Genomic DNA, 26,070 nt, shown 5'->3' with positions numbered 1-26,070 from the left:
GTTTATTGTTTCGGGCAAGGAGGAAGAACAAGATATATATACATACATAATTATGTTGAAGTAACGCTTTTCTAGTTCTCTGGGTTCAAGTCTTTTCCGGATGCATATAAAATAATGAGGTAACGCTTGTCTAATTTTCTGGGTCAGAAATCTCGGCTGCTTCCGCTTTAGTAAAGGTTTTTGACCAGATCAGGGGATAGGTAAGTAAAGGTAAGAATCTCGTGAGGTGGGTTCTTTCTTCAGGCTTTTTTTTTAGCAGTCACTTTCTGCTTCTTTCTTTAATCCGTACGAGTGGTACGAGCATATATAGAGCTTACTCTCGGAAGGTTGTGAGTAAAATTTCAACTAGATTTGTAAAATGTTATAAGTGATCTGGATTTGCTGACCTGACCCAGCAGAAAACACCCTTCAGTAGCGTTGTTAATTCTGCATCACTGCATGGCAAGAAGTTCAAGAAGCTGGGCATGCATCCACCACATCTGCCGGTGTCCTTTTTTGGACAAGCACATTTACCAGTATCTAAGGTGACATTATTTCATAACTTGAATTTTTAACTGTTTTAGAGAGACTGTGTATGAATTGAAAATCAAATTGTCGAACTCGGTGATTAGATGTGCAGAGGCATCATACAAGTGGTTGGTGGTAGATAGCATATATAATTAGCTCGACAGAAACATATGAAGTGGAAGACAGCAGCCACGTCTTTTCATTCATTAGTTAATCCCTTATCTTTTCCCTCTTGATTCGTAACACTAGAATGAGATCCATATTTCAGCCCAAAAAGGAATGAGATACTGATCTCGTGTTTTGTTTTCATTTTCAAATCTTAATCTTATTATCAGCTGGATATGAAAAGGATGTCACCCAGCGAAATGGAAGTGTAAGAACCCAACATCTATATCTTCATAGCAGCTACAAAACTGTAAAAAAAAAACTCAAACTAGCCGGTCAATTTTATTTGCTCGATAACAATTAACATCATCGATGTAAGTTGATATAAGATATTGAATTTGGTGACCTTATTTGATGTTGGGTCACCTTCAATACTTCATGTACCATCGAAGGTTAATTTTTTAAAATATGGATGATTTGAAGAGGTGCATATCATTTTGTCACGAACTCAATTCATAGTACGAATTGATGAGAGATTGATCGAGTCAAGCAGTTGAACTACGGTTCGTATTTCTCTAAGTAACTCAAATATTTCATGGCTATGACAAGCATATAGTAAATAGAACATTTGAAGTGATAGATAGTGTTTAAGCTCTAATGGTTTAAGTCTTTAGCGGATCAAAAGCGTTACCGTTATTTTGGCGGGCACAAACGCGCGCGTATATGATAAGCACTTGTGACAGAAGAGAGCACACACAATGAAAGCTTCAAAATCCATCTCTCCCTTCAGGCTCTCCTCTCTTCTACGAAGCCAAAATGACCCAACTCTCGCCCTCCAACTCTTCCATAACCCAAACCCTGATGCGAACCCCCAAAAGCCCTTTCGCCATTCCCTCCTTTCCTACGACATCATCATCTCCAAGCTCGGCCGCGCCAAAATGTTCGACCAAATGGAGCAAATCCTCCACCGAATGAAGCAAGAAACCCGCTTCGCACCGACCGAAATCATCTTCTGCAACGTCATGTCGTATTACGGCCGGGCTCGTCTCCCTGACCGTGCCCTCCACCTGTTCGATGAAATGCCTTCGTTCCGTTGCGAGCGGACTATCAAATCATTCAATTCCTTGCTCGATGCGCTTTACAAGTGTGGGCATTTTGATAAGATGAAGGAGGTGTTGGAGAGGATTGAGGATTATGGGACCCCGGATGCTTGTACTTACAATATATTGATCAAGGCGTTTTGTGGGAGTGAGGATTTGGAGAATGCACGGAAGGTGCTCGATGAAATGCGCAGCAAGGGGGTCGAGCCGACGGATGTCACATTGGGGACTTTGATTTACAAGCTCTGTTCTGACCATAGGGTGAAACAGGCTTTGGAGTTGAAAGAGGATTGGGAGCGCGTTCATGGGGTTCTGCCTAGTGCGTTCGTGTATGCGTCGTTGATGAAAGGACTATGTGGGGTTGGTGAAATGGCATTGGCTTTTGGGCTTAAGGATGAGATGGTGAGGAAGAACATTCGGTTGGATGCGCCGGTTTATTCTACTTTGATCAGCGCGCTTGCTAAGGCCGGCAGGAGAGGAGAAGTTCCGGGGCTATTGGAGGAGATGAGTAAGCATGGGTGCAAGCCGAACACTGTGACGTACAATGCAATGATTCATGGGTGTTGTATGGAGAAGGATTTTGAAGCAGCATATGGAGTTTTGGATGAGATGGTGGAGAAAGAGTGTAGACCAGATGCTGTTAGTTACAATGTGATTATCGATGCATTGTGCAAAGAAGGGAAATGGAGTGAAGCACATCAGTTCTTTCAAGATTTACCGAGGCGTGGGTGCCATCCGGACTTGCTTTCATATCGGATGCTATTTAGTGGACTTTGTGACTGTGGTCAGTTTCAGGAAGCAGCATTTGTCTTGGACGAGATGATCTTTAAGGGCTATGCGCCCCATTATGCACGAACGCATAAACTTGTTGAGGGTTTGTGTGAGGAAGGTAATATGGAGTTGTTAGCGACAGTTTTGAGTAGTCTGCAAAAAGCAAATGTTCTCGATGATGGTACCTGGAGGGTGGTCATTTCTACGCTTCGTAGGGAGATGTCTTCAGATGTCTTTGAGCTCATAGATACTTTGACGATGCAGTAAACTGTGGATGTAATGTGCTAATAAATGGATATGTAAAGCAATGAATTTTCTGCAGTCTCTAATGTGCACGACTTGCAACTTCAATTTTCATTGTGGTTTTCTGACTAATCCCGAGTAATATACTCTCTGAGTTGTTCTAAAGAGTTGTTCTGGTACTTTGGCTTTAGTAGAAGTAACTCAAAGCGTGCACAGAGAGCAACAAGGGGACGTAGCTCATATGGTAGAGCGCTCGCTTCGCATGCGAGAGGCACGGGGTTCGATTCCCCGCGTCTCCATCTTTGTGAATTTCAAATTTGTTTTTTTCAATTTTTATATTTTGGGTGTTCTTTCTTTCTTCTCTTTGAAGGCTAATTAAATTGCACTTCCAGACCGGAAGTTCCAGTCCATTATTTGTTAGTAACTGCGGAAAATATGATCATATAACAGTGGAAATGAGAAATACTCTGAGCTGTTTTATTGTTACTTTCAAATCAATTGTATATACGTTCATGTTCCCATCTTGCAATCCATTTCTCCTTCTGATTTTCATCTCATCTGCTATCTCTAATCGAATTAATGAAACGAACAGAAGATGAAAACAGTACTCAACATGCCCTAAAAGCAGTTCGTGTTAATAGGGGCAAGTTTATGTACATACTACTAGGGTACTACATACATGCACATTCGCACTACTCAAACCGATATATAACCAAAGATATGATCTAGCTAAGACATTGCAATTCCTTTTATAATTTATTTTATTTATTTGGATTTTTGGTGATGATGGTACTAGTCAACAATGATCAGCATCCATCACTTGCAGGCTCAACCGAACTTAAAAGACCATTGCCTCTCAGCTGCATGCAGTGGTCCTCTGCATCCACTTGGGCACACACAATCACCACTGCCAGGCCGTTGTGATGTGCCTCCTGCATCACGTTGACTGCAATGTCAACTGTCATTCCAGGGATAACCTTCATCAAAACTTGTACAACATACTCCCGCTTGTTGAAGTTGTCATTATGCAGCATCACTCGATAAGGTGGAGACATTTTCTTTGATTTCCTGCAAACCAATGTTTCTTAGTTATCTAAAGCTTTTCTACCACAATGCTGGTCTAGTGTGTGTGTGTGTGTGTGGATCACATATACATTCTAACATTAAGGCTTACTGAAACAGCTCTTCCAAAAGATCTGCAAAATTTGCTTATCAGATTAGGCTTACAAGATCTCTACCATCCACTAATCTATAGGAAAATTATATTAATCAAATTTCAGCTCTTCTAAACACTAGCTTTATACAGTTATACTTTACCATCTTCAGAATGCAACCACTTGAACTGTATTCAAGTAGTACAGAAATCTTTCGAGTAGCATTTAGAATCTCTGCAGAAATGCTCCACCTCCCCTTGAAGTTGTTTATTTCTTAGAAATTTGAGAAGTAAACTAAATTTCTCTAAGGACTTTCCCAGTCTACAGTTTCCCCTACTCGCGCAGAAGCTGCTGTTCAACCAAAAAAGAAAAACAAAGCGCAGCGACTGGGAAATATAGAAACATAGCCAAACTCTAGTCTCAGACTTTCGGCCATACGCTTAAAATTGGAAAAAAGCATAAACTACTAAAGCGTCGGATAGTACTAATCATAGCTTCTAGTGTCCAGGCAATTAGCCAATTATGAACGTGAATAAGCTCTTCTGCTATTAAACTATCCGCCAGATTACTTAGGACTTACTACTGGATATGTTCGCAATTGTTTCACCTTTAAATTTAAGATATCTAATCTCTTTTCAATAATCAAAAAAAAAAGATATCTGGTTTTGAGTTCTATCTGAAACACAGAATAGCATACAGTTCTTAACACACCTCAAAAAACCTATCCTGAGACAATTGAATCTTTTATTGAAAATTCATGCAACAGAAACAGAATCCTAAGTTTTGAATATACAGACCTCAAGTCAAACTCAGAATCACGACCAGGTGTGGTCTTCTCTATGGTAGGCTTCTCCAACAACCCACCTCCTTTCCCAAGCACAGTGGTTGTTGCAGTCATGACCGTGCTCCGATTCGGGCATCGTTTATGAAAATAGGGTTTATCTCCTCCTACACAAATCACAACCAAGACACATTCAGCAAATCTACCATGTCCTAAATCGCTCATCAATCCCACCAATAACTAACCCCAAACGATAATTCCGATCGTCAATACAGTTCCAAACAATCATCATTCTATGATGACACAAAGCTGGGTCAATGGGTGAAGATTTCGAATGGAAAATTGAAGAAAGTTTACCTGATTTAGTGAGATTGAAAACTTGGGTGGGTGAAAGAGGGACTCGACCGCAGAGGGCAGCCATGGGCCTCGCGACTCTCTATGTGCTTGTGAGCCACAATAGCTAGCTGCGAAGGGAATTGTGTGGCATATACATGTTTTTGGGTTCGGGACCAACGCCTTTCATTTTGCTAATGGTGTTGGTGGACGACACGTCGTATGAGGATCTTTGTTTGTGGGAGATACGATTCCTTCCGGGCCTTCTGGCCCATATGTGACTGTTGAAACGAAAGAGATGTTTTAGTCGTTTCATGCCAGGTTTGGTTGAAATGTACCTAACAAAATGGAATTATGACACAAAGATTGTCCTGATTCATACGATTAGTTTGTTCATTTGGTTGGTCTTTGCTGTTCATGTACATGTTGCTACAATAAACATATCTTTGAAATCAAAGTTTTCAGTCATTGTTTGACTGAAATAGGCAATGAACTCGAAAGAAATTTTAGACGAGATTAAAAACAACTAAGTACGTTACCATCTCTGTTCCAATTTTACTACTTGTTTCATTGGCATTCATTGCTTATATTCGTTGTTTATATTGTTTATTTAATTAATTAATAATTAAGTATAAAAATTAGGTATGAACATCTATGGGCGTGTACTATATTTATACTGTTCTCACTAGTTAGCATGTAATATGACATTGCACGTACAATTGTCAATGTAATCACTGGCGGACATGCATTGGGTGCTGATGCCCACACTTAAATGTCTTACCTACCATGTTTTCTAGTAAAAAGCACCCTTTTTAGCCAATTTTTCTTCAAAATATACTATTTTTCCCCTTCTTTGGTTCATAACTTTATATAAGTAATCTGTCCCACTCATACATGATCTTGGGTCCACCACTGTAATAGTGGTCTCTATTAAGTTATTTAATCATGAACGTACTTTTTGTCATAGCTTCTTTTTTGGGTGTTGGAGATAATTAAGGATGCCAATGATTTTTAAGTAAAACTTCACACAACTTTAAACCGTATACAATAGTTAGTAAAGCAGTCCATTGTTACATTACGTAAATACCAATCGATCAAACTAACAATTAGTGCGATATGATATAGAATCATACAAGCCTTTGCGATCCATGATATTCTACGGAAAGAAATATCACTTTGATTATTAAAGTATATTTCGCTCGATAATTTTTTTGTTTAGAAAATGAAATATATATTTCACCAAAAGAAAGATTACAACAAATGAATATTCGGTTCCCATAAAAAAACAAATGAACACTCAGTAGTATAACTAGATTCCCTACATTCTGGTCGACTAATATTACTAGTCACATGACTATCGCAATAAGCAATACACATGAGCTAAGAAAGCCAAATCCTGAACCAATCAAACCTAAATCCAGAAATAGTCGATACCTTACTCGCCGCCAATCTCAATAAGAGATCCACTCAAACTTCACTTTGGTCATCTAACTATACTATATATATGTCACATTGGTCATTCCGTTTATTTTCACCATTTTCTTTGTTAACTCGAATGGTAGTTCACAGATTAAGGCAATCAAACGACAATTTTTTTTTCCTCTAGCACAACAGTTTAATTCTTTTCTAATTTGAATGACAAATATGACCCTACATATGAGAATATAATATTGAATTAACAGAGAAGATTGATAAAATAATTAATATGACATACGAGTAGCATAGTTGGATAACCAAAGTGAAATTTTCAGAAGTGGATGAACAAAGTGTCAATAAAAGCAAATTTTGATGAGCAAAGTGATATTTTCTACCTATTCTACCTAACAAGAACGAAGAACATGATTAGTAGACGACAAAATATGGATAAAGATAACATTAACCATGTATAAGGAAATGAAAAAAGAAAACTATGTCGGCAAAAATACTCGTAGATCACCATACAGAACTGTATTAATCCTAGTTAGTTCTATATACAAATTTGCCAGAATAATTCACTTCGTACTGTGATGTCCAGTTAGCAATGGATCTATTGTACTCATCTCTGCAATCTTTCCTCTTTCTCGTTTTCCTTTCCATCTATGTCTACCTTCATTTTCGCACACGTCGACCAAAGAAACCCACACACTCTACCCAATTGTCGGATCCCTACCGGAATTCCTCAAGAACAGGCACCGGTTCCTCGACTGGACGACCGAAGTTCTCCGCCACTGTCCAACCAACACCGTCGTCTTCCGCCGCCCGGTAAATATCCACCACGTCATCACTGCCAACCCGGCCAACGTAGAACACATTCTGAAAACCAACTTCGAAAACTACCCGAAAGGCGAGCGGTTCATCTTTCTCCTCCAGGACTTTATCGGCGGCGGAATCTTCAACGCTGACGGTGAGCTCTGGAAGGTCCAGAGAAAGACGGCCAGCTACGCCTTTAACACCAAGTCCCTCAGGAACTTCGTCATGGATAACGTCAGCTTCGAGATTCAGACGAGGTTATTTCCACTTTTGGCGCGAGCAGCCGATACCGGATGTCATTTGGACCTCCAAGACGTGTTGGAGCGGTTTGCTTTCGACAACATTTGCAAGATGGCTTTCAACGTCGACCCGGCTTGTCTCGGCGGCGATGGGAAATCCGCCGCGGAGTTTATGCGGGCGTTTGATGATGCCGCCACGCTTTGCTCCGGAAGGTTCATGTACGCCTTTGATTTTATCCGCAACTTCAACAGGTTCTTCAACATTGGATCAGAGAGGAGATTGAAGGATTCAATCACAACCGTTCATAACTTCGCTGATGACATAATAAGGTCAAGACTGGAGAACAGTTGCCACAAACGACAAGATGACTTGTTGTCCCGGTTCATAGGAAATGACAACAATAACTCGCCGGAGTTTCTCCGTGACATCATCATAAGCATGATACTCGCCGGTCGAGACACGACGTCGTCTGCACTGTCTTGGTTCTTCTGGCTCCTGTCATCCAGACCAAACGTCCAGCTCAACATTCTGAATGAGCTTGAAATGGTTCGAGGACAAAGCTGCAAAAGCATAGGCGATACTTATGGCTTTGATGAGCTCAGAGACATGCACTATTTACAAGCGGCGATTACCGAGGCCATGCGACTCTACCCTCCTGTGCCGGTTGACACAAAGGCCTGCCAGAACAATGACGTCATGCCGGACGGAACAGCGTTAAAGAAAGGGTGGTTGGTAACGTACCATGCTTATGCGATGGGGAGGATGGAGACGATTTGGGGGAAGGACTGCGATGAGTACTTGCCGGAAAGGTGGATAGGTGAGGACGGCTCGTGTCAGCAGGAGAGTGCGTTTAAGTATCTGGTGTTTCACGCCGGGCCGAGAATGTGTCTAGGAAAAGACTTGGCGATGATTCAGATGAAGTCCATTGCAGCCTCTGTGATCGAGAGGTTTGAGGTCGCCGTCGAAGATAAAAACACGTGACCGGAGCAATTGCTGTCCATGACACTGCGAATCAAAGGGGGACTACTCGTGAGTGTGAGTAAGAGACAAATATGAATATATGATCGATGATCGTGTTTTACTGTTTTCCTATTTGTTTGACGTGAGGTTGAAAATTCTAATATATTTATATAATGTAGGTTATATATTTTATATCTGACGGTCGATATTGTTTTGTGATTGGAATCAGAAAAATAATATTTATTATCAACCGTCAGATTTCAAAATATAACTTATATTGATGTATAATAGATTAACCTTTAACAACCTAGTTTGTTGTTTTGTGAAGGCTGTGTTTGATCTACCATTTCTATTTAGACCTAGTTTTTCACCTCCCTTTTGCAATTTTCTTAGCTTATTCGGACAACAGTGTTGTATTGTTCCTCTGTAATTCCTCTCGTCTGTATCATTACAGAGACATCGCTATGTAAAAAAGTGTTTAATTAACGTACGTACAAACGCAGTTTTGCTAAATTTAAGTATGATTGTGGAAATTACTAGACGTCTCTAGAAATAAAACCCCAAGTGTATGAATATCGGACGATTCTAACACTAGTAGTGATCGAGGACTGAGAAGTTGCATGCATTTACGTACCTGTTGCATTCGTTTGAGGTTTATATTTCCATAGACGAATGAAATAGTTTGATTCGTAACGCCATAATCATTTCTTACAACTGCCATAATTTATGTCGCTCTAAACCTAATTTATGTCACTATAAAGTTAAGAATGTTAATGTTGGAAGCAAAAACACGAAACGCATGACCTTTCAAATCATCCATGAAAACAGCACAACAACCACAATCCTACACCCTCTTCACGCTTATGTAGTCGTTGTTGAAGGTAATGGAGGTGCTACTAGTACAGTTAGTGTCACACAATGCAATATAGCTAAAACAGAAATTGAAGAGGGTATCATTCAAAACGAGCTCACAGCAAATGGTGTGTAAAGACTGATGCGTCAAATAAGGCTACTGTGGCTGAGTTTCGCCTAAATTATATGCTTAAATTCTCAAATAATCTGACTAAAGTGTTTGGTGAATCCGTTTATTTCGTAAGTTCACGAATTTCAATGTAACTCTTAAACAAATTATAAAAACGGTAAAATAGAGTTTTTAGAAACTACAATAAAATAGAAATTTTAGAAACTACTGTAAAATAAATTTTTTAGAAACTACTGCTAAACCCTAAATCAGCAAACTCAAATTTTTCTAATCGTAACTCGGGCACAAACTGAAAATATCTCTACCTGCCTCCGTACCATGCCTATACAAGAAGCCAATACTTGTTCTTATCTCCACAATTTGGCTCAGCATTTCACATCCTTTCTTATGCTCCAGAACACTGAATCTTAAGCGTTCATTTCCTTCATCATCGACGTGGCTTCATCTCATTACAGACTAGACATATATGCCATGTTCTTTCAAATCCCTACACTAGTATTTAAAGCCTCTACTGTGTGTTGATGGATGTGATTTCCATAATTATCAATACAAGCTTTTTCCAGATTTTAGCTTCAGTTACCCTTTCTTGGTTTACTCTTTCTTTACTAAGGCTACACAGTGTTGAGAGTTGATATACATGTCTAATAGTCGTAACATTGTCTATATAACTATATAAGTATCATTACGTACTGTTAAATCCCATTTACCATGGATCTATTATTCTATTTACTTTCTTCCTTTTGTCTAGTTTTCCTCTCCATCTATGCCTACCTTCATTTCTATAATAGTCGACTTAAAAAATCCACACAAATCGGCCTCAAAAACTACCCGATTCTCGGATCCCTACCGGAGTTTCTAATGAACCAGGACCAGTTCCTTGACTGGACCACATAAATTCTCCGCAACAGCCCCAACTCCCAACAACACATCTGCCTTCTTCCACCCGGGAAAAGTCCAAGGCATCATCACGGCCAACCCGTTAAACGTGGAGCACATACTCAGGACAAATTTTGAAAACTATCCGAAAGGAGAGCGAGTCATCTCTATGTTCAAGGATTTTCTCGGCGACGGAAATCATGAGCTCTGGAAAGTGCAGAGAAAGACTACCAGCTATGCATTCAATATCAAATCCTTAAGAAACTTCGTTATCGATAATGTTAGTTTCGAGATTGAGACAAGGTTGGTTCCGCTATTTGTGCGAGCCTCCGAAACGAGGAGTCGTTTGGACCTTCAAGACGTCTTGAAGCGGTTTGCGTTGGATAATATTTGTAAGATGGCTTTCAACGTCGACCCGGCTTGTCTCGGAGGCGATGGGAAATCCACTGTGGAATTTATGCGAGCCTTCGATGATGCTGCCACACTTTGCTTCAGAAGGTTCTTTTACAGTTTTACGCTTCTCAATTTATCCTTGCCTTCAAAAAGTTTTTCAACATTGGATCAGAAAGAAAATTACGGGAGTAAATTGCAACCGTTCACGATAATTAGGTCGAAATTGGAGAACCATAACTACAATCAACAAGAAGATTTGTTATCTAGGTTCACCGAAAATGACAACAATAATTCGCCTGAGTTTCTCCGTGATATCATCATAAGCATGATCCTTACTGGTCGAGATACTATCTCGTTTCTTCTGGATCCTATTCTCTAAACCAGATATCCGACTCAGCATTCTCAATGAGCTTGAAGCAATCCAATGTCGAAATTTATCTACTAATTATTTGGTGGTCCATTGTTCATAGGATCATGCGGGAAATACCCTATTGTTTGACTTATTTACAAGACTACCACTGCTTATAAATCTGGCTATAATTTCTCTCTCTCCTCTTAAACCACTTTCAACTATTTGGTACTGTCACTACTGTGTTGACTCATGCTACCACCGGTGAGATTGTTTATTTTAAAAGCATCTCAAATAATTCATGTAAATAATATATATTATGAAATAAAAATATTAATTTTTAGCTCTAACAGCTCTTTTAAACCATCTTTCATAATAAAGAAAATGAGAAGAGATAAACAAAATCTCTAAATTTGTATAATTTTTAAAACAATTTATAAATTTTATTTTTACCAAAATAAATTCACTCTTTATCATAAAAAATAACAAAAAAAATTATTCATTCTCTAGTCTTTGTATAAATTATGACATTATGAGATTCAATTTGATTTTCATTTAATTATACACATTTGCATTTAATTTTATACAATAAAATAAAGGAACTCTTAGAGTTGAGACTTTTTTTTTAGAGATTTAGTGTTTTCATCATTTATAATAGAGAATTTTAAGAGTAATAGTTGGAGCTGATCTAAGAATGTACAATTGTATCAATTAGGTTTTTTTTTTCTTTTGAAAGAGGTTTGGAATCCAGCCTAACTGGGAGGCTCAGCCCACGTTCAGTTGTATCAATTAGGTTTTTACATAATTCATTGACATAAATTTTAAATGTTGATGGTGTATTTAGCTCAAGATACTCATCAAGATAGTAATTAACCAATTGTACATTTGTACCTATTTTTGGATTAGGGTGCTGTTGACTTTCAATTTACGAAGGATGACCATATATGTATTAGACAATACCATTCTTGAACATCTAAGATCTACGTACTATATAATTTATTTTTTCTAGAGCTTTATATCAGGTGTCTAACTGAATTATATACAAGCACCGTCCATTGTGGTTTTATGGATATTACTACGTTTACGGTTGCTTAATGAAATTTCGTGGTTCATATTAATGAGATTAATGGTACAATAAAATGTAGCAAGTTTGTTAGTGGTACAATGATTTTACTGTGAAACTCCTTGAGACACCATCTACAACAACTTTTTATGAGCTATTTGCGAGTTTTTTCTATGTTCAAAACTATCAACTAAAGACCACTACGTAAATTTTTCATAAAATTATGTTGTTACTGATAAACTATTGTTAAGAAATAGTGTAACTGCGACAGCGCGCGGCTACCATACCTAGTGAAAAGACCAATACTGTACGACTTTGATGAGCTCAAAGATATGCACTATTTGCAAGTAGCGATTCTAGATGACATAAGACTTTACCCTCTTGTGAAAACAGTACATGAACGATGACACCATGACGGATGGACATTGTTAAAGGAAGGGTGGTTAGTGAATGGTGACGTGAGTATGTGCCGGAGAGGTGGCTCGGCGAAGACGGAACATGTCAGCTGGAACGTGCCTTTCGGTATCCAGTGTTTCACGCCGAACCAAGAATGTGTTTGGGGAAAGATCAGACTTGGCGTTTATTCAGATGAAAGCCATCACAACCTCTGTTGTTGAGAGGTTTGAGTTCCACATGGAATATAAAGGTACGTGTCCGACACATTTGTTGTCCATGACGCTCCAAATCAAAGGCAGACTACCAGTGAGTGAGAGAGAGAGATGCATATCATGAATCATGTTCTAATACATTGCCGGATGTTGATTATTGTAAAATAGCACTTATATGTTTGTTATAAAATAACACTTCCATCTAAATTAATGTATTTTCTCGTAAATAGATTATTAGGTTATGAGTTCGAATCACGATAATAAGAGATGTGTGAAATTATTTAATCATCTTTTTTTACAATGGAAAAAGATGTAATTTCACTAAATAATGGTATAGCTCGAAGTCTCGTTGCGAAATTGATAAAATAAATTTGTTTTACAAAGATTTTTCTAAATCATACTCAGTGTGATGTGGAGTTCTTGCAGATTGCAAATCTTACATGCAACTGAACTGATGCAAGCTTTTGATTCCATTAGAGTTTGACACATGTTTTTAGAGCAGATAATGTAATTAGTTCATTGTTTAGCTCATTTTGCTAGTTCCATGAGTATGTGATATGTCATTACGGAAGGCTCCAACTCGCGCGATGTTCTAGTCGAAGGTAATTGCTCATTGGTGAACTAGACGACACGTCGTCTCGGTTAGAACTATTGTAGTCTCATTGTCTGTAAAATTCTTATTCCCTCGAGAGTCGAGATTCCGAGCTTATCTTGCTTAACGGGTTCCAAATAATATTAGAGTTTAAGGTACTTGTTTAAAAAGAAAACCTAAATGAGAAAAGAATAAATTTACAAATTTGAAAAAATATATGAGAAATTATAATAAAATAATTTTGTAAAAAAATAATATTAACGAGCAACCCGTAAACTCAACGGGTTGAGCCCATTATAACATGCTAAACTTAACGGGTTGTAACAGGTTGAACCCGTTACGCCCGCGAACCTGCCCATAACCCGCCCTAATGTCAGGTCTACTCTATATAGTGTACTCACCCCAGTAAGTCCACCCGTTCCATTTTTTAGGTCTGGGTATCATCCCAAGACCCAAGTAGGAAAATTAAATTTCCACCCACTAAAAAAAGGACATGGCTCTTGCTAGGGCTTTTCTTAGGTCAGACTTAGGACCCATGCCACCATTTTTTGTGACCCAGCTCTTTTCTGCCATGTCAGCCCGAGTCTACAATTGGAGATGACATCAGCCATATGCGGCCCGAGCCCATAAATGTCTTTAATTTGGACCATTCAATTTAACTCATATTTAAATTCAAATGCCATGAATTAATAATAAATTTAATAATAATGGTAATGAAATACATAGAAAAAATATGAAACAATGAGAATTTTTTTCTAAATTTTACTAAGGGCTAAAAATAAGATTATAGACAATTTTAGAGTATTCTCTATATATAAAAAATTTAAACTTACTATTTATTATGTATCATAATTTATTTATAATCCCTTATTAGTAACAAGAAAAAAAGTAATAATTTTTTTAATAATTTATAAATGTGTGAACCAGATCATCAACCAAACGGGTGGAAACTGGTGCCCAGTCACAGTGACCTAGAGTGAGCCGGTCTTCACCCACGATGACCGACGGGTGGACTTGCTCCGAGAGTGATGGATACACAGTTAAACTCGCCCACCGCAGTAACTCGGTAACTCTTCCTCTCAGGCTCTCAGCTTAAACAAACAACCCAATCCCTCCATTTTATTTCACCTGAATCCCACCTCACTCTCCACACAATGCGCTGCGACGCTGCTTCCTCCTGGCTCTGCGGCCGCCACCTGTCCGTCCCCACCGCCGGAACATCGTTCCTCTTCCTCTGCAGGTCCACCGTCTCATGCTGCACCAACGCTCCCAACCCACTGAAGCGCCGGTACTCCGGCAACCATGCTCCGGACGTCGTCCGCCGTTGGATCCAGTCCGATCATCCGCTAGCTTCTCAAGGTCTGCTTCTCTTTTCACACGTCACCGTATTCTTACGCTTGCATCAGTTCTGATTGGTTGATTATGTAAGCAGATAGGTTCACGGCCGCTTCGTACAACATATTGGGGGTTAGAAATGCTTATGCTCATAGAGACATGTACGGGAATGTGCCTTCTATGTATCTGAAGTGGGACCACCGGAAAAGGGCCATCTGCGATGAAATTGCGGCCTGGAATTCTGATATTGTTTGCTTGCAAGTAAAGCTCTTAAACTTGTTCTTGTTCTTGTTCATTGAGTTGAGTTGAGTTGAGCTGTAGATTTGTAATGTACTGAAAAGTGGCTCTTTGTGTGGTGTGATTAGGAGGTGGATAAGTATTTAGAGCTTTCGGGCAATTTGGCGAAACTGGGATATGCTGGCTCTTATAAGGTCAATAATTTCATGTTATGCAATTCGCACCAGATTGATTCTTATTGTGTGTTACTAGTTTGAGAATTACATGATGAGTTTGAAATGATAACTTATAAAATACATTCAAATGCAGCTTTTTGAGTTTTTTTCAAATGTAGATAATTTTTTCTTCTGATTTGGACTTTGTTCTACTTGCTAAAAGTGAGGATTTCTAAATCATTTATTTCATAATGGTAGAGACGCACAGGTAATACTGTAGATGGTTGCGCTACTTACTGGAAATCTCATAAGTAAGACGTCACAACTTTTGTGTTTTTTACTAGTTGATAGTGTTTGTGATGTTCTTATGTAACATGAAGTTGAATAACCTTGGCACTTATTCTGCCAGTTTTCGGATGTTAGAAGAGGAGAGCATTGAATTCAAGGGATACGGACTTCGTGACAATGTCGCCCAACTCTCAGTTTTTGAGGTAAAACTTTTGGAAATCAGTCAATACTTCTGAGATGTGTCCAAGAGATGATTAGCTTTGGGTTTATCTTTGCATGTTTCTTTGCTAAATAGAATATGGATTCTGAGGTAGTAGGTGGCATGATTGGTATCCAATCTAATGTTGCATCAACAACCAAGTAGAGTTTCATTGGCCAATATGAAAAGACTTCCTGAGATTGTAATCACAATAATGGATTGCTCAACAATAAGAACATTTTGGACTATAACTGCTTCTTCTTATTTCAATTTCCTAGTTATTATTATAAGAGGAACTTTCTCTGGTAACAAAATTGCTTCGAATTTGTTACATGCCAGTCACACTTCTGGGTTTCTTCTGTAGGCTTCTTCACTTCTGAGATCTACTTCACTTTGGATAGAATTGATATAAATGTAGTGATTTGATTAATTGGACCTTTCCGTATCTAATTTCATTCCATACAGGCAGATGCATAAAGAAAAATCAAGAAAGTTAGTCATTGGTAACATCCATGTGCTTTACAACCCTAAACGAGGAGAAGTTAAATTGGGCCAGGTAATTTCTATTACATTGAAGTCCAAATTGTCTGCCTTTGCTTTCTTCCCCCAGACTGATATTTCTAGGATAACATTCTTAACATATCCAAAAACTAATGGGATCTCGGATGTTGTTGTTTTAAAAGGAAAATGCTATATTTTGGGCAATTTTTTGAACTGTTTTCTTTTCTTTTTCCTTTTCAGATCCGTTTTCTTATATCAAAGGCGCAGATTCTCTCGGAGAGATGGGGCAATGCCCCTGTTGTCCTCTGTGGTGATTTCAATAGCACTCCTGAGGTGTGATGTTCTAACGAAAATGGCTTACATATTTTTTCCAGTATTTCCTTCAGCTTATTTGAGTGACGCTTAACTAGCTTTAATTCTTATTGGCAGAGTGCAATATACAAGTTCTTGTCAACATCTGAGGTGATTACATGCCTGGTGTTTACTACGTGAATAATATTTTGAATGCATAGCTGATGCGCGATCGCTGTCATGTCAAGAATCTGAGTACATATCTAAAATGCAAGATTTTTGAAATCTGATATTTGCCTCTTATTTACAGCTAAATATAATGTCATATGACAGAACAGAGTTATCTGGGCAGAGGAGCTGTCATCCTGCTCAAGTTTTAGGTGTCAAACAACGAAATAGCAGTCCATTGAGCTTGATAGATGGGTATGCCTCATATCAGTGACACTGACTTCGTTTCTGTTTCGCTAGATATGGTATCGTATAGAAAGTATAAAAAATACAAATCTTAAAGCTTAATGTGTCAAATGTTCTGTATCAGGTTGTTGAAACATGACTGGACAGATGAAGAGATTAGAGTTGCAACTGGAAATTCTGGTAGTCATTCAGTTGTGCATCCTTTGCAGCTTAACAGTTCTTATGCCATGGTGCAGGTCTAGTGTTTAGTCCTTTTCCAATTGGCTGCTCTGTTCAATTTCCTGTTGCATGCATTGTAAGGAATTTCCTGGTTACTATCATATTTTCAGGGTTCTACAGCAACACGGGGATCCAGTGGTGAGCCTATAGCTACTTCCTACCACTCAAAGTTTCTTGGAACCGTTGATTACTTATGGTGAATTCCTTCTCTTAAATAATACAATGATGATTCTAATGTTGGTGGGGGTGATTGTCACAATGCAACACAAAACTTATGGAGTGCTTGTGTTCATTATAGGTACTCGGATGGTCTTGTGCCCACTGGAGTTATGGATACAGTTCCACTTGACACTCTCCAGAGGATTGGTAGCCTTCCTTGCAAGGTATGAAAACATTGGATTCTTCTACCTAATGGATAAGTGTTTCCCTCCCATCCACAAGGTCTAGCTTGCAATATAGCCTGGCCTAGTGTTTGGATTTTGCTGTTGGCTTGAAGATTTATGAGCTTTTGTGGTTGTGAAATGCTGTTGATAACTTACAGATGTTATCTTCCACTCTAATTCTCTTTCTCCTGTGTTTGTATTTTGTAAATAGAAAGTGGGCAGCGACCACCTGGCTTTAGTTTCCGAGTTTGCCTTCACACCAGGCACACAGGAAGGCAACAACACAACTGCATCAGCAATCTGAAGATTCTTACCAGCATTGTCCAAACATTTACGGAGGGCAAAATTTTGCTGGCACACCATGCAAGTTTCTCCGGCGTAAAATCCTTGTGAAGCAGATCCCACGGCCACGCCAAATACACAACCCATTTTCAGATTCTGAACAGCTTGCGTAGTCTGGAATTTTACCTCAAATTCATTAAAAAGAGATTCATAGATTGATCAGCAAGTTGAAAAAATAATACCAAGTGTGGCAGCGAGCAAAATAGAGAAAAACTTGCGTACAAACTAGTATGTACGTGTGCGTCCAAACTCTCGTTTATTTGGACACTTTGGGAATATAAATACATGATTTTAACCGTTCAAAAGTTTAGTTTATTACTAAAGATCATTTATGTAAAAGATCAACATAAACAAAAATCGTCTTCATAGTCGATTGCATCAAATAAATTGACGGTTGATTATGAGACTACTAACTTTCACCATAACCGTTAATTTGTTTGATGCAATCGACTATGAAGATGATTTTTGTTTATGTTGATCTTTTACATAAATGATCTTTAGTAATAAACTAAACTTTTGAACGGTTAAAATCATATATTTATATTCCCAAAGTGTGCAAATAAACGAGAGTTTGGACGCACGCGTACATACTAGTTTGTACGCAAATTTTTTCCAACAAAATATTATAGGTTTCCTTAGTGTAAAGTTCTTGAAAGACCTGTATGCAAATGCACTTCCGTTCTGTAATCCGTAAGGTGTTGAGATCTATAAGCACTAATGTTTTATCCAGCATTGATTCTACAAATCCAAGTATACCATGGTAATAATATTAGATACTTCCAAATATAGTAGAATTTATAAAATTCATTATAAACTAACAGCTACCATGGTTTCCTTGGATGCGCAACACTCCAATCTCATTCTCCAAACTTGAAGAAAAATTAACCTAAACAGGGAAGGAAGAGAAAAATAAATTTTAACTTGAAGTTTTCACCAAAGGTAAAAAATAAGAAAATTTAACTTAAAGAAATGGCATCACACGCTTGTGTGGCTGCGTGGCTATACAGCATGTAAGGTCGCGGTGGCAGTGGCAGCATCCCTCCACCGAGACACAATTGGGTCCCACTTCCGCCCTCCTTCACGGCTTCTATTTTGGTGTTCGGACTTCAGATAGATACCGCCGCCTGAAATCTAGCGTCCCCACTACTCCCACGCGCCACGCGCTTTCCCTTATAGTTAAGTCACCTTTAAAATATTTATATCCTCTGCCCTTACACTCGTGAACCGCAGCCCAGAGGCACCACAATGCGACACGTGCGGGTATCAACCAATCACGGCGACCCAGCGTATCGCCGTTTTGTTTAACCCCCGACGAATCCTCATTTGCCTATTTCCAGTGCCCGCAAATATCGGAGCCCCCAAAATCTCCCTCGCTTTTCTCTCGCCGACGATCCTAATTAATCCCCACCCACTCCGATTAGATTTTTCCGATTTCAATCTCCCATTTGTTCAGAGATTTTCCGCCTGATTTTTTGTTGGCCTTGGATGTGAAATGATGCAGCGACTCGTCGACAACGCCATCGCTGTCACCAAAGAGTGAGTCCCCTCCCTAATTTGCTTCATTTCTTCATTCATCTGATGATTGATTCGTTCTTTTAAAATGTTTGACTTGATTAGATTCTGATCCTTATTATTATTTGGTTCAGTTTGTTGATTATGTGTGGGTGGTTCGTTGTTCAGGTCAGTGAAGACGTTCACGTATGAATCGCTGAATAACATAGTGAGATTCATCAATGGAGTTTCGGCTTTGCTGTTAGCGCTTTTGCCAGGGAAGGCGAATATTCTCGAAGGAATCCATGGCTGGGAGCTCAGGCCTACCTTTCGTGGACCTCGATTCCCTCGCTGGATGGAGAAGTAAGCTTTAGGGTTCCTCTATCGCTCGGCTTTAATTTCGTGTGTTTTATGATTGATTCATCTGCTCTATTTAGCTTGCGTGCATGATTTTGCCTTAATTCGACACATTTAGTTATTGTAATTGTGAAATGTGTTGTCAATTTGTAATCACATTCAGTTTGTGAATGAAAATTCGGTTATGGTGGTTTGTTTTGCAGCGGGGTGTCCTCTTTCAATCAGCTAATTCATGAGCTTTCTGTGGATTCCGACACGGACGGTTCGAGTTTAGATTATGAGGAAGAATATAGTGATGATGACATGAGTCCTTCGTCGCCATGTTCTCAAAGTTCGAGACTCTCCAGGTCTTCCAGTACCCCTAGGAAGAAGACAGGATGGATGTGGATCAGTTACGTGTTCTATTGGATTTTGTTACCTGCAAGGTTCCTGCTCGGCCTTCCAGCTATTCTTTACCGTTCTGGAGGCACGACTGCACCAGGAAGCAATCAGCTGAAGCATCGGAGTAGCTCTCTGAACAAGGTGCAGTTTCTCAAGGATCACATTGTCCAGCGCACTACTGATAGGAGGCGTGGAGTCATTGAGGTTTGATAGACTTTTATCCGTCTGTTTCGGGAACTACATCCAAGATGAATTCTTATGTTTATCTGATGCTGAACAGGATCTTCATCTGGCGATTGAGATATTCATAGAAGCCGTATTTGATGTCGTTCATAAGGCAGCTCATTTTGTTCTTCACCCATTTGTTGCTCTGAGAACTCTATTTGGGTTGTTCTCGTCGAATAGCAACAGAGAAGATGCTTATGATGATGCTTCGGAAGCTACTGTTCCCACAGCTACACTTGGGGATGATGATGCAGCTCCTACAGAACGGAACACTTCATTTCAGGCGCTCAATACTGATGCTCGTACATGTCAGGATGTGATTACAGAGCTTGGGTGAGCTATATACTTGATTGCAGAACCTTTTTTTCTTCTTCTTGAAGTATTGGTTGCAAAATCCTTAAATTCATTATGTTGCACAATTTTCTTACTTATGTTTCTGTATTAGGTACCCATATGAAGCTATTCATGTGGTCACTAGTGATGGATATGTTCTTCTTTTGGAAAGAATCCCAAGGTATACCATACTACTCTCCCCTCATAAAGTGATAAGTTTGCTATGATATATGGTGTATAATATCTGTTAGTGTGATGCTGCAGACGTGATTCACGGAAAGCTGTTTATCTACAACATGGAATTCTAGATTCATCTATGGGGTAAGTTACTTTTATGTGTTCTATCTAGGTTTTGTTTCTCAGTAGGAGGCCCATTGTTTAATAAGAATAACAAAAGGGTAGTTTTCAAAAAATTGTAAAGCTCAGGTGGCATAACCACCTGCCATTGATCAACTGCAGTATTTTCGGTAACTTAAAATCCACTCTATACAGAAATACGTCTTGCATTGGCCACATTGAGCTGGTGTTATTTCTAATAGAAGGGGAAAGAGTTTGAAATGCACCTTTCTATGTTATTTGCCTATGCTTAACCTAAGCTGATTCGTACCTCCATATAAAATATGCTAGCTTTCCTCTGAGGGGCCATTTTATCATCTCTACATATGTTTTATGTTCTCGTGTTGCAAGCACACTGACAACTGTGTGATACTACCTTCATGTGCTTACGGTTGTTTCCTTGTCCAGTTGGGTGTCCAATGGGGTTGTTGGTTCTCCTGCGTTTGCCGCATATGATCAAGGTTTGTCATGTTTTAATTTGAAAGCAGATGCATCTTTGGGTTGAGTGGTTTACAGTTTTGCTAATACACCTTACTGTTTCAGGATATGATGTCTTCCTTGGGAACTTTCGTGGCTTGGTTTCTAGGGAACACATTGACAAAAGCATTTCCTCACGACAGTAAGTTCAAGTTGACATATGATATCTGCTTTATTGTTTGTGGAACATTATTCCTCTAAAATTTCTTTCCACATGCCCACATGTTCGCCCCGCACACACTTTAAAGCCTAAAGCCTACAAACCAGGTCTCGTCAAGTATCACTAAAATATATCTACTTATGCAGGTACTGGCACTACTCGATCAATGAGCATGGGACTCAGGATATTCCTGCAATGATTGAGAAGATCCACCAAGTTAAAACTGCGGAGTTGAAGCTTAGTCAACCTGATATCGAGGAAGAAACCAATGGTGATCAACCTTATAAGCTCTGTGCAGTTTGTCATAGCTTGGGAGGTGCAGCTATATTAATGTATGTTGTGACACAGAGGATAGAAGAGAAACCCCACAGACTATCAAGATTGGTTTTATTATCACCTGCTGGCTTTCATGAAGATTCATCCTTCATGTTTTCTGTCGTGCAATACTCCTTTCTTCTATTGGCTCCTCTTTTGCAACCCCTTGTTCCCGGCATCTATATACCAACCAGATTTTTTCGCATGCTTCTAAACAAGTTGGCACGGGACTTCCATAATTACCCTGCTGTTGGAGGATTGGTCCAGACACTGATGAGTTATTTTGTTGGGGGAGATAGTTCAAATTGGGTTGGTGTGTTGGGGATACCGCATTATAATATGAATGATATGCCGGGGGTATCATTCCAAGTGGCTCTTCATCTTGCACAAATGAAGCGTGCAAAAAGGTTTAGGATGTTTGATTATGGAAAATCTGGTAATATCAAGTTTTATGGATCGCCGGAGCCATTAGACTTGGGAGAGTACTATGGGCTCATTGATATTCCTGTTGATCTTGTTGCTGGACGGAAGGACAAGGTTATCAGGCCATCAATGGTGAAGAAGCATTATAAGGTGATGAAGAATTTAGGCGTAAATGTATCATACAATGAGTTTGAGTATGCACATTTGGACTTCACATTTTCCCACCGAGAAGAACTCCTGGCTTATGTCATGTCACGCTGCTTGCTTGTGGAGCCACCGTCAAAACAGTCCAGCCCGAAGGGTCTGAAGCTAAAGAAGAAAGGACAGCAGGTTAATAGTTAATTCGAGAAAAAACCATGCTGTTCGTAGTTTTTGTGTGCGATGTAGCATATGTATCTTCAGATGCAGATTATTGTTATAGATGATTGAATATGCCAGTGTATCTTACTCACAGAGCAACCAGTGATTACAGTTACTGCCACTTTTTGCTTTCCCACCACTTTTTCTGTGGGGAGCGAATTGTCTGGGTTGCCGGGGCGGAGCTTTGTACAAAAACCCCTTTGTATAGTTTGTAATTAAACATGACTGTTATTTAACCTGTCATTTCCTGTCATTAACATATCTTAATGCTTGGGGGAATTCCATCTGTTTCTGATTGTTGATCTTTATATTATGAAAGAGCTGTGTCTATCGTTGGAGTATGATTTCTTCAGTACATTGCAGTTATGACAGGATACTGCTGGAATTAATTTTTACTTTTAAGGTCGGGATAAATTGGCATAAACCCATTCGCTTGGGTCAGCTTCCCAAAGGAAGGACTGTGTGAAGTAGCAACCAGAGGCCCAGAAGGCCGGAAATCAATCACAGGAATTACAGGTTCTATGCGTCTTCTCTTTCCAAGCAGAAATAAATAGCTGATATGTAGGATTTGCTGGCTGTTCTTATACTTGAGAGCTCACTGCGCAGTCCTGTCCCAGTTGCGGCATATTGCTTCTGCTTATGGTTTGTTGATTCTCTTGTTTATCGAGATGTTGTGCCGCTTTGTACTGGGTGTCCTCCCTCTACAGAAAGGTCAGTTCAGTTTGAGCTTATTTATGTGGTTGTTTTGTTCTGGATAGTTCATAGTGAAGCTTAACTCACCTGCATACACTTCCCCAGTGAAGTGGTTGTGTTCAGTAGGGGTGATTATCAGCGACTGAGTAGGCATGCTGTAAATTATACACTGAAACCCAGGCAATGAATCAGTCAGTCTAGTAGTGCATAATCTTGGGTGTCTTATCATGCATACATATGTGGCTAATTTATTGCTTCCATCTCATCCTTATTAGCATAAACTTCAATTAGCCAAAAGAAGTACATCTTAATGAAATGAGCTGCGATATCTCACCAGCTCGTCGTCATGCAGTAGGCTATAAATTTTGGTGTCATCCATAACCTCAAAGATCAGATCATGTGTTTGTCCTTGGTGTGATCTGTACAATTGAATAAAGATAGTTACATCATTATGATGATATAGAAAGTAGCTGAGAATGAAGAAAGGATCGAATATGCAGTTTGTCTTGATATACAATTACAACCTGCTGACTGTGGCTTGTGGTATAATATTTCCCATCATCAGCTAGCAATCGCGGCCATCCAGCAGTAATAAGGCTGTAACATATCAGAATCGAAGCACATGAAGCAGCATATTGTGCATTGGTAAGAATCTCACTTGTGAAGGGGGGTAGTGGTGTGGACAAAAGACAGTCATCTTGTGCAACATGTTCAACAAGAAGCTGTAAAAATCCACAGACAATGGTTTTATTTGGTTTCCTGAGATTGAGGTATGTTTTTCTAGCTGTAGCTAGGGAGAACAAAAAGATACCTACCATTTCTCTTGTTTCATCGGGAGTGTTTCCCGCATGATTATCTTGCTCATATGTCTCGAGTAGATTTAACATGTCTAACAGAATCAAAGTCGCTGTTGTCTTTGATTAATACCGGTAATTTTATTAGCACAACAGGGAAGTGAAGCATCCGAGACAAGGCTGGCGGCCGACAGGATGTTACTTGTGAAAGAAGGTGGTGGTGCTTGCGGAAGACTCATCTTTTGCAACATGTTCAAAAAGCTGTTGTAAAAATCGACAGACGACAATTGTACGTTCATAGATTTTCTAGAAACATGCATATTAGAGTAAGATTTCCTAGTTGTAGGGGAATATGTACCATTTCTCTGCTGGTTGCCTGGTTGCATTGTGATCTTGCTCTTTGAAGAATTCTGGTAAATTAGAAAATTTTATCAGTAGCGTAGTTCTGAATGAGGTCAGACATTTCATATTTACTTATTTAGTACTGAAGGAAAGAATCAACCGTGAAATGAACTGGTGGTGCTTAATCAATGTAAAGACAAACCTGAAGCAATATATTCGAGTTCACAGTATGTTATGTCCAGAGCTGATTGTCTGCTCGCTTCAGCATACTGAATGAGGGCAGCATGAGCATCTAAGAAGTCTTTTGATAGAAGAAGAAGAAGCACGTCTCGATTGTTTGCATCACTGTAGCAAGGTGTTCCTTCAAGATCGTTGATGTGTCTCTGTATCAGAAACAAGTAATAATCAGTTTGAAGTGTTGCCGAAAAACTGTAAAAGACTCAAATTGTATCTTAATTGCTATATTACACTTGATCACTAATCTATATATAATCAACTTAGTCTACCCCCACAAAACACGGAGGAAATCACGGACGTGATTTCCTCCTTCAATCACGCTAATACTCTCGCTTAAATTGGCGCATACAAATCAAACATGCCCAACTTGCTAAGTGAGTCATAAAAAAAACTTCTTAGACACTCCTTTTGTGAGCATATCGGCAAGTTGCTCTTCTGTAGAAACAAAAGAAAAACTGATGATCTTCGCATCTAGCTTCTCATTTATAAAGTGACGATCAACCTCCACATGTTTTGTACGATCATGTTGCACAGGATTATGTGAAATATCAATAGCCGCCTTGTTGTCATAGTACAGCTACATAGCACACTTAGGCTTAATGCCCAAATCTTGTAGCAAATTTCTAAGCCATAATAATTCGCTAACTCCCTGAGCCATACCTCTGTATTCTGCCTCAGCACTAGATCGAGCTACCACTTTTTGTTTCTTACTCTTCCATGTAACAAGATTACCCCAAACAAAGGTAAAGTACCCTGATGTGGATCTCTAATCTGTAACAGCCCAGTCTGCATCTGTGAAGCCACAAATCTCAAGAATATTATTGTGATTAGAGAACATTATTTCTCTCCCTGGAGCTGACTTCAAGTACCTCAAAATCCTTACATTAGCATCCATGTGGTCCACACTGAGATTATGCATAAACTAACTCACTACACTTACTGCATACGCAACATTTGTTCTGGTATGTGATAAATAAATCAGCCGTCCAACTAGTCTTTGATAACGGAGTTTGTCAGTAGGCACTTGATCGGGATACTCTGCTAACCGATGGTTCTGCTCAATAGGAGTATCAATGGGAGTGCAATCCAACATACTTGTCTCTGTCAGTAGATCAAGGATGTATTTCCTTTAACACAGATAGATACCATCACTTCCCTAGGCTACCTCAATGCCCAAGAAGTACTTGAGTGTACCTAGGTCATTCATCTCAAACTATGTGGCTAGCTGTTTCTGTAATCTATCCACCTCAACAGTATCATTCCTAGTAACTACCATATCATCAACATATATAAGTAGGGTTGTTAGCTTCCCTTGTTGATGTCTGAGAAATAATGTGTGGTCTGAATTACTCTGTATGTAGCCAATTTTCCTCATGAATTGTGAGAATCTTCCGAACCAAGCATGAGGTGACTGTTTAAGACCATACAAAAACTTTCTCAATCTGCAAACAAAGTTACTTGGAGAAGCGGCCACATATCCAAGTGGAAGATCCATG

At 39.2% G+C, this 26,070-nt stretch overlaps 4 protein-coding genes, 1 non-coding gene and 2 pseudogenes across 5 annotated transcripts; 6 read left to right on the top strand and 1 right to left on the bottom strand.

The window, feature by feature from the left end:
• Window positions 1–1,330: 1,330 nt before the first annotated feature.
• On the top strand, window positions 1,331–2,847 carry LOC126794315 (putative pentatricopeptide repeat-containing protein At1g53330). Its single transcript, XM_050520992.1, has one exon. It carries the CDS (start codon window positions 1,371–1,373, stop codon window positions 2,748–2,750), a length of 1,380 nt encoding a protein of 459 aa, XP_050376949.1. The 5' UTR covers window positions 1,331–1,370; the 3' UTR covers window positions 2,751–2,847.
• A 105-nt stretch (window positions 2,848–2,952) lies between these two features.
• TRNAA-CGC (transfer RNA alanine (anticodon CGC)) lies at window positions 2,953–3,025 on the top strand. The gene has a single exon. It is a non-coding gene; the product is annotated as a tRNA-Ala (tRNA).
• A 306-nt stretch (window positions 3,026–3,331) lies between these two features.
• On the bottom strand, window positions 3,332–5,171 carry LOC126794323 (ATP-dependent Clp protease adapter protein CLPS1, chloroplastic). Its single transcript, XM_050520999.1, has 3 exons — window positions 5,019–5,171; window positions 4,678–4,828; window positions 3,332–3,794 (listed from the first exon to the last, which is right to left on the bottom strand). Exons 1-3 carry the CDS (start codon window positions 5,080–5,082, stop codon window positions 3,533–3,535), a joined length of 477 nt encoding a protein of 158 aa, XP_050376956.1. The 5' UTR covers window positions 5,083–5,171; the 3' UTR covers window positions 3,332–3,532.
• Window positions 5,172–6,830: 1,659 nt separating this feature from the next.
• LOC126794313 (cytochrome P450 94B1-like) lies at window positions 6,831–8,529 on the top strand (annotated as a pseudogene).
• A 1,584-nt stretch (window positions 8,530–10,113) lies between these two features.
• LOC126794047 (cytochrome P450 94A1-like) lies at window positions 10,114–12,818 on the top strand (annotated as a pseudogene).
• Window positions 12,819–14,298: 1,480 nt separating this feature from the next.
• LOC126794416 (carbon catabolite repressor protein 4 homolog 3) lies at window positions 14,299–17,850 on the top strand. Its single transcript, XM_050521129.1, has 13 exons — window positions 14,299–14,645; window positions 14,719–14,882; window positions 14,987–15,052; window positions 15,272–15,324; window positions 15,423–15,504; window positions 15,970–16,056; window positions 16,242–16,334; window positions 16,431–16,463; window positions 16,603–16,715; window positions 16,831–16,942; window positions 17,036–17,121; window positions 17,224–17,308; window positions 17,520–17,850. Exons 1-13 carry the CDS (start codon window positions 14,441–14,443, stop codon window positions 17,610–17,612), a joined length of 1,272 nt encoding a protein of 423 aa, XP_050377086.1. The 5' UTR covers window positions 14,299–14,440; the 3' UTR covers window positions 17,613–17,850.
• Window positions 17,851–18,997: 1,147 nt separating this feature from the next.
• LOC126793748 (uncharacterized) lies at window positions 18,998–22,798 on the top strand. Its single transcript, XM_050520367.1, has 9 exons — window positions 18,998–19,186; window positions 19,331–19,504; window positions 19,702–20,083; window positions 20,160–20,437; window positions 20,550–20,618; window positions 20,702–20,758; window positions 21,182–21,234; window positions 21,317–21,392; window positions 21,557–22,798. The coding sequence occupies exons 1-9, from the start codon at window positions 19,143–19,145 to the stop codon at window positions 22,488–22,490; spliced, it is 2,067 nt and encodes a 688-aa protein (XP_050376324.1). The 5' UTR covers window positions 18,998–19,142; the 3' UTR covers window positions 22,491–22,798.
• Window positions 22,799–26,070: the final 3,272 nt, after the last annotated feature.

The sequence above is a fragment of the Argentina anserina genome, chromosome 5 (genome assembly GCF_933775445.1).
Source record: "Argentina anserina chromosome 5, drPotAnse1.1, whole genome shotgun sequence".
In the NCBI taxonomy this organism is placed as follows: domain Eukaryota; kingdom Viridiplantae; phylum Streptophyta; class Magnoliopsida; order Rosales; family Rosaceae; genus Argentina; species Argentina anserina.
Note: the sequence above shows the minus strand (reverse complement) of the source record. Positions and strands in the feature narration are given on the sequence as shown.